The following is a 7,884-nucleotide window of genomic DNA, read 5'->3' as shown; positions in this document are numbered from 1 at the left end:
CTAATGCTTTGTAGTCTAGTAACAGTACTTCAAAAGTTACTAAGAAATGGTCGGATAAAGCAGGATTATGCGGTTCGACTAATAGTTGCTCAATTTCAATACCATAAGTCAGAACAAGGTCGAGAGTGTGATTATAGCAGTGGGTTGGTTTATTTACACTCTGACAGAAACCAACAGAATCTAATATAGAGTTAAATGCAACAGTAAGGCTATTTTTATCATCGTCAACATGAATATTAAAGTCACCTACGATAATTACTTTATCTGTTTTAAGTACCAAAGCTGATAAAAACTCAGAGAATTCTGATAAGAATTCTGAATAAGGACCTGGTGCACGGTACACTGTAACAAATAAGATTGGCTGCAAAGTTTTCCAGGTCGGATGCGTAAGACTAAAAACGAGGCTTTCAAAGGAGGTATAATTTAATTTTTGTTTAGTATTGATAAGTAAACTTGAGTCAAAGATTGCTGCAACTCCACCTCCTCGGCCCGTGCCTCGGGCAATATGAGTATTGATATGGCTGGGTGGAGTGGCCTCATTTATGCTGACATATTCTTCATGTCTCAACCAAGTTTCAGTGAGACAGCATATATCAATATTATAATCTGATATTAAATCATTTACCAGTATTGCTTTAGATGCTAGAGATCTTATGTTTAAGAGACCACATTTAATCTTCCTGTTTTGTTGCACTGTAGTAGTTGTTACATTTAATTTTATTAGGTTATTATGTATGACACCTCTATTAGGTTTTACCTTAAATTGTCCTTGGGCAGACACACACACCGTTAATATTGGGTATTTTATTGGGTTCGGGATTCCTATGGATGACTGCCTAGGAGAGAGCGCAGAGAAGCTGACATTAGCATTTAGCTCAGGAGCTTTTTATTATAAATGTTTACCTTTTTGTGTATGGCTTTTTAATAAATGCTTTAGTCAGCTAGAGTGAAATGCCATTTATATATAAAAAGTAATTCAAAATATATATATTTTCCTTTTATATTTAAAGATATATTAAAATTAAATTAAATTAATCCTGAAATATAATTTGATATTTATTTATACTGAAATGCTTTAGAATATTATTTTAAACATAAATTAGATGTTGTGATGTAACCTAACTCTTCTTTTAAACAAAGGCATTTTGTTTCAAAACCTTTTCTCTATCCTGCCCCTTATGTGAATGTGCGAACATAGTTGCATGGGTGTGTGCAGACTAAGTAACATTCATAAAACGAGGTTCAATCTGTAGTTTCCTGTCAGTTTCCCTACATAACTATGTCTGACGCCCACCATTTGGGTGCGTGATGGTCCGCTTGTGTGTCACTATAAAAGCATGCGCTGATCGATGCTCGTCTTTATTACTACATTAAACACTCACTCTTTAGTAATTCAATAAAGCAGGAACAATACCAAGCCATGATAACCCCTGCACTCCCTTACACTCCCAGACCTTAGGAAAATAGGAGTGACCTCAGCTTCATTGATTGAGGGTTTCCATGGCATCATAACGGTCATTCCTCAGCAATGACGGGGTGTGTCTTTTTTGTGCTGAAAGCTCACACACACATCATCCTGTTCATTTGCTATCATGGATTGGACTTTTAGAGATAAACAATAGTGGGCACGTAACCCGCATATATTTCAAACTCTATACATGCTGCATTCCATCATATTTTAACGTTTGTGTTTTATACAGTTTTATTTCATGTGGCTGGATTGAAAAGTTGACTGAATTCATCAACAGGAGCTGGGAGAGCATGGCAAACCAGCTTTTTACCAGGGCAGACTGGCCCAAGCCATCGTCGATATCATAATCCAAAATGGAGGAGTCATGACACTGGATGATCTCAGCAGCCATGACAGTGAGGTCGTCACCCCTATTAGCACAGAATACAAGGTGATTTCCGCAACAACTTTTCTGTCTTTTCTTTGACTACTTGGTCAGCAGCATGAATGACTCAATTGTGTGTTCAGGGTGTGCGTCTGTGGGAGCCTCCTCCTAACAGTCAGGGATTGGCTGCCCTGCTGCTACTCAACATCCTGGACAACTTCCCGCTCAAAGGTATATCCTGGCATGCTGACGTGCCATCAATTACTGCCTTATACAAGAGAATCTCAAATATAGATATTATTCTTGTAACATTGGTGATCAAAATGGCGTTTGGCAGTGTTTACTGATGATTTATCTGCTGAAATCAGAATGACCTAGATTTCCAATTCTCTACCATTCTCAAGCGCTAAAGAAAGGGCATGGTCCTGATTTGCCAAGATGGAAAATTCACCAAGTAGCTCTCAATACTTAATTATGAGCCAATCCTCACACCCAAATATTGATGATCTGCCCCCCTCACTTCGTGAAAACAATTAAGCATAGGCATGCTCACATTATTACTCATAATAGTCTTGTTTTTATTTGTCTTGGATAGGATGTCCTGCTCTTTATATTCCCCCCCCTACAGTACACATTACAATGGAGGAGGTTGTGACTCCATTGATGTGATTCAAAACATTAAATAACACTGCAACAAACAATGATCCATTTCAGTGAACTTTTCACAGTCCATGGATTATTTAAAGCTCTTGAGATATTCGCCCTGGTTCACCCGACAAATAGCCAGTGGGATTTTTCTATTGGATTTTGGACTATTGCAAAAAATAAGCTCTGTGGAAAACAAATATATATGCACTACTTTTTGTTCAGTAAGATACTCTTCACAAAAAAAACACCTTTAATGCTATTGGAAGCCTAATTGCAATAGCTAGCAAAAGCAAGCTTATGTTAGACTACAGTTAATATCAAACAACGGTTGCATGACCTAAACATCACCACCACTTGGATAATTGTGCTAAATAACATTGCTAACAGGCTTAAAGAAAAAAGTTTTAGCTGCTTTGACAAGTTTGTACAGATAGTTGATTGGATGGTTGTTGAAGGTTGCCACACTGTTGATGTTAAAACTACCACAATGTCCAATATACATTTGTCTGAAGTTGCTATGACATTTTATTTACTTCTTAAAGAGGATAAAACCAAAAGTCACACAAAAAATAAGTGTCTGTTGATGATATCGTTCGATTTACACTCATCTGTTGTGTGTGTGTGTGTAGCTGCAGGCCACAACAGCTCTGACTACATCCATGTACTGGTGGAGGCTGTGCGCTTGGCACAAACAGATGCTGTGCGTTACCTGGGCGACCCTGACCATGTGACCATCCCTTTGGAAATGTTGCTGGACAAGAGCTACAGCCACCAGCTAGCACAGCGCATACGCATGGACAGGTGTGTGTAAGTGTGTCTGTCTGTTAGTACCAGTGTGTACCAGTCGTTCTCTGTTGACTTTAGATAGGACTGTAGACTTTTACTCCCCCCCCCCCCTCCCCCCTCCCACCCTGACCTTAACGTCCATCCCTTCATACCTTGGTCTCTCCTCCACTGTTGTGTGTGTGTGTGTGTGTCATTTTTTGGCAACACAATATATTTACTTGGTAGTATCGTAGACTTTGAACCTTTGGCCTTCATCAGTTCTAAAACAAGTAGACAAACACACTTAAAATGTCTTGAATAACATAATGATAACTTTACACAAACACATACATACATATTATTTTGCTGTGTACAAATATATATCCCAATCATACATGTTGCATAGGTTTAGTATCACCCCAAGTCAACCATAATCATTTGAATAAAGCGTAAAATAAATGTGTATCATTACCTGATTACCGTGCAACTATGTTTACATGTATATTATAAAACAGCTTACCGGTAGAAATCAAGGAAAGGCAGTAAATAAGAGATCATATTCACATGCACTGCAATAACCTGTAAAACCTGTGTTTACATGCTGACAGTCAGATTATTAAGTAAACTCCCTATGACATTTTTAAACCAAGACTGGCTTATGGTAAGTGCTTTATGGCGCCTGATGCTGAAGAGTATTTTGTGTCCTGGTCTTAAAATTAGGAATGAAATGCTCTGATAAGACAGGTAGTGATAAAGCACACAATTATTTGGTTTTTAACTTATAACTTGTGCAGTATACCAAACATACAATTTATTTCAATTTTCAATACAATTATTTATCTTTCAGTGACTTTATAAAAAGGGTTTCTATAAAGCAGTTTTTGCTGCACGCTTATTACAAAAAAGATTCCTACAGTTAGATGGCCGGATTGAAATCACCCTGATGCGTTAATGCTACTTTTTAACAGTTGGTGTCGGCAGATGAAAACAGCAGCAACATGATTAATCTATGCATGTTTTTAATTGTGTGTATTTTTCTGCAGGGTCATGGAAGAGGTGGAGCCCGGCTTGATGACAGGAAGTGACACAGTCTATTTTTGTGTGATCGACAGCCAGGGCAACGCTTGTTCATTTGTCAACAGCACATACATGGGCTTTGGCAGTGGGCTGGTCCCTACGGATTGTGGATTCTCACTACAGGTGACTACAGGTCAAATAGAAGTGTCTTTACTCCTCAATGACAGTAACCAAATATATTTAAGTTGTGGACAAAAAAAGACATGTAAGGACATTTTTAGACCACGAAAAACACAAGGAATGAAACAAGATGCATTTTTAAAACATTATGATCCCATTATCACATGGTATTGTAACATTTTCTAGTCTTACAGACCAAACCTATATGGAGACACATTGCTGTAGTCAAGTAATATGTAACAAATGTAATATCCATGGAACACAGAGAAGTAGAATTTATAGTTTGCTTTTAAGAATCACCCTTAAACCTTAAAACTAGTTGAGGAACTAGAAAAAATTGATGTGTGTCATTAAATGAGATTTCTACGTTATTGCCCACAGAACCGGGGTGCCAGCTTTTCTCTGCGTCGTGACCATGTCAACTGTGTTGCTGGAGGGAAGCGGCCGTTTCACACTATAATACCTGCACTTCTCACTGACTCTGCAACCACATCAGAAAAACCAGTCCTTCTCGCTGCGCTGGGGGTGATGGGCGCTTTGATGCAACCGCAAGGACACGTCCAAGTATGATTTAGAATAGACTGGGCTGAATAATGAAATGCAGAACAATATCTATCAGATCAAGTATGGGAAATATGTCCCTGAAACGTTTGTTTTTAATCGTTTACTTTTTGTTTGAATGCAAAAGTTGCTATTGATTATTTTTTTAGTCACAATAGCTCAGAAAGTGAGAAATCCAAATTTGAGACACTTATGACAAAATCATAATAACCTGAACGTTATAAACAAGTTGAATGTGTTTATGAGTTATGATATGATATTGCTCTTCTGTGTTCAGGTGTTGCTAAACATGTTGGAGTTTGGGATGAATCCTCAACAGGCTCTAGACGCACCAAGAGTCTATGTACAATATGACCACACAAGTAAGTATACATATGCGAGTCAGTCAGTGTATTCTATGCCTATGTAAAGCCTCATATTCAGGTTACATTTTCTGTGTGTAGCTGAGCAGTGGTCTGTTAATCTGGAGGAGGGCGTCGGCCAGGAGGTAGCTGAGGAGCTGAGAAGAAGGGGCCACAAAGTCAACTGGCCAATCACAGGTAACCTTTATGTTATGTCACTGCTTCAGAAAGTACAAAATTCCCATTTTATTCATAAAACCCATCATTCATAAAACACCAATGAAAAATAACGGGCAAAAAATACCTTTACAAGGAGTAAAGATGACTCAAAAATGTAATGTATATGCACATGCATCATGTTGCAGACAGGATTTGTTTGTTCCTTCTTTTGTCTTACCCTGGAATCATCCTAGCTGGTTTAGCTTTTACTCTATGCCTTTTTTTTTTTTTAATGGCGTGAAGATGGTATGCTTGTTATTACCATTCGATTTTGATCCCCCTACTATCTGCTACCTTTTTAGTTCTGGAAGATCAGCACCCCTGAATTAAACTAAAAGTCAAATACTGGGATATATTGGTGTCACAGTGCATACTTGTGATAGATAAACAGATAACAAATGAAACATCAACATTGGCTCATCACATTTTGTTTATTTATCTTTTCATTCAAACACACAGGCCACAAACGGTCTCAGTTTGGGCGGGGACAGATCATCACAGTGGGGGATTGGTGGAACCCATCTGTCAATCAAGCTGATCCTCCATCCAGGGTGCTGTGGGCGGGATCTGACCCCAGAGCAGACGGATGTGCTATGGGATACTAAACAGAAGTGACCTTCTCTACTCTTCTCTGTTTATGTAATATTTAGATACATTGATCACGAAGCTTTCTGAAGGCAAATCCCTACATGAGAAATGTAGAACAGTAGTTTTAAACATCTTGCCGTAAAATCATCCACAGAAATCTAAAAACTATTTTCCAACTCAGGTTTATGACATTTTCATAGCACAGCGTCATAGCACAACACATTACAGCTTCATGAATTAGATTATAATACATCTATGGTTCATTTATGAGCTGATGCACTATTACTACTGAAATATAGATAACCACATTGGAAAACAAATCTTTGTGTAACATATCAGAGATGTCTTTCCTTAACCCTGCCCTTTTTTTTCAATAGATAATTACAAATATTAATGATGGGACGGAGTGGCGAACTACAGTTCGAAACCCGCCGCCACTGCGCCATGCCGGTGTGTCCTTGGGCAAGACTCTTCACCCGAATTTGCTCCTGTGGGTACTGTCCACAGTACATGACCGTTACATGTATGATATGTGTGTAATGTGTACTTGATGACTTCGAGGTGTGAAGATGGTCGGAGTGGCGCAGACTGACCGTTACATGTATGATACAGTATGTGTGTAATGTGCATTTGTAAAGCGCTTTGGGAATCTGGAAAAGCGCTATATTAAATGTAAGGAATTATTATTGTTAATTTTTAAATAAAAGACAATGATCACTTTACGTCACCAATAAATGACAGTTCCTCCTTTTTCTCTAGGTGACATTTAATAAAACCTATTGAGTGGAGGAAGTGTACAAATCTGACGTGAACCAAGTTAATCAGTGTTATGTCCTTTTTCATATTGTTCCACACTTAAAGTGAAGCATATGTACTGATTTAACAGTATGTATTTCAAATGATGCTGGATCTAAACAAATGCCAAATAAATGTAATTTATTTCTAAGTGATGCTAAGTGTATTAGACAGTTAAAGAACTAAACAGGTGTTGTTCTTTTACATTTGCAAGGCCTTAAAAAACTATTTATATTTATTTGAGTAATTTATCTTTTTCCAATGTTTTTTCTCTCGCTTTGTTATAGTTTATTTATTCTCCTCACGATTAGAGAATGCCTTTGGCTAAAAATGATGTGTGAAAATAAAATTTGGTTTGCCAGCTCAAACCATAAAAAGCACAAAAGATATCTCGCTGTTTATTATGCCGATAACTGGTAAATTAGCTGAGGCTTTTCCAACTCAACAAGTGTTGTTGATGATTACACTGTCAACCTCCAGGACATGAGTTCATGATATGGTACTTGGCTTCTGATGCTTCTATATATCATGTTTTTAAGGCTAAATGAAGTGTGTGTTTTGCCCTTGTGTATGTTTAAGCTTTATGATTTTGTGAATGTTAAAGCTGTCAGGAAACGCCCCCTGTAACCCATCTAATTACCAAGCAGACAGGACAAATACAGAGACAGAAACACAGGATATTACAAGATATGCAGTTGTAGGGGTTATAAGAACATATAAAACAGCTTGTAAACCACTTGTTCTCTGCAGCAGGCAGCTCAAATATGATTGCACTTCAACACTAATCTCTTAAAGTAGAATCTTAATGTCGGACTTTGTTTCACTGTTGATCTCCTTACAACTCCAAACCGCACCTGGTACCAACTGTTTACACCTATAAAGAGCCATGTGTTCAGTCGCTCAAACACACGTGTTATTCTTAATCTGTCTTAATT

At 37.9% G+C, this 7,884-nt stretch overlaps 2 protein-coding genes across 3 annotated transcripts in view; both read left to right on the top strand.

The window, feature by feature from the left end:
* The window catches only part of klhl5 (kelch-like family member 5), an 81,660-nt gene that overhangs the window by 36,233 nt on the left and 37,543 nt on the right, over window positions 1-7,884 (top strand). The window lies entirely within an intron of this gene.
* On the top strand, window positions 1,094-7,334 carry LOC104951363 (gamma-glutamyltranspeptidase 3-like). The gene is made up of 8 exons (XM_010778002.1): window positions 1,094-1,901; window positions 1,979-2,066; window positions 3,113-3,290; window positions 4,292-4,448; window positions 4,827-5,009; window positions 5,284-5,368; window positions 5,450-5,545; window positions 6,026-7,334. Exons 1-8 carry the CDS (start codon window positions 1,836-1,838, stop codon window positions 6,169-6,171), a joined length of 999 nt encoding a protein of 332 aa, XP_010776304.1. The 5' UTR covers window positions 1,094-1,835; the 3' UTR covers window positions 6,172-7,334.

This window comes from Notothenia coriiceps, unplaced genomic scaffold (genome assembly GCF_000735185.1).
Source record: "Notothenia coriiceps isolate Sejong01 unplaced genomic scaffold, NC01 NC01_scaffold00018996, whole genome shotgun sequence".
Taxonomy (NCBI): Eukaryota; Metazoa; Chordata; class Actinopteri; order Perciformes; family Nototheniidae; genus Notothenia; species Notothenia coriiceps.
Note: the sequence above shows the minus strand (reverse complement) of the source record. Positions and strands in the feature narration are given on the sequence as shown.

Bases quoted from the DNA above. Each gene is read 5' to 3' on its own strand.
- LOC104951363 (XM_010778002.1), top strand. From the start codon at position 1,836: ATGACACTGGATGATCTCAGCAGCCATGACAGTGAGGTCGTCACCCCT. The intron at 2,067-3,112 runs GTATATCCTGGC...GTGTGTGTGTAG, and splicing joins GGACAACTTCCCGCTCAAAG to CTGCAGGCCACAACAGCTCT. The intron at 3,291-4,291 runs GTAAGTGTGTCT...ATTTTTCTGCAG, and splicing joins ATACGCATGGACAGGTGTGT to GGTCATGGAAGAGGTGGAGC.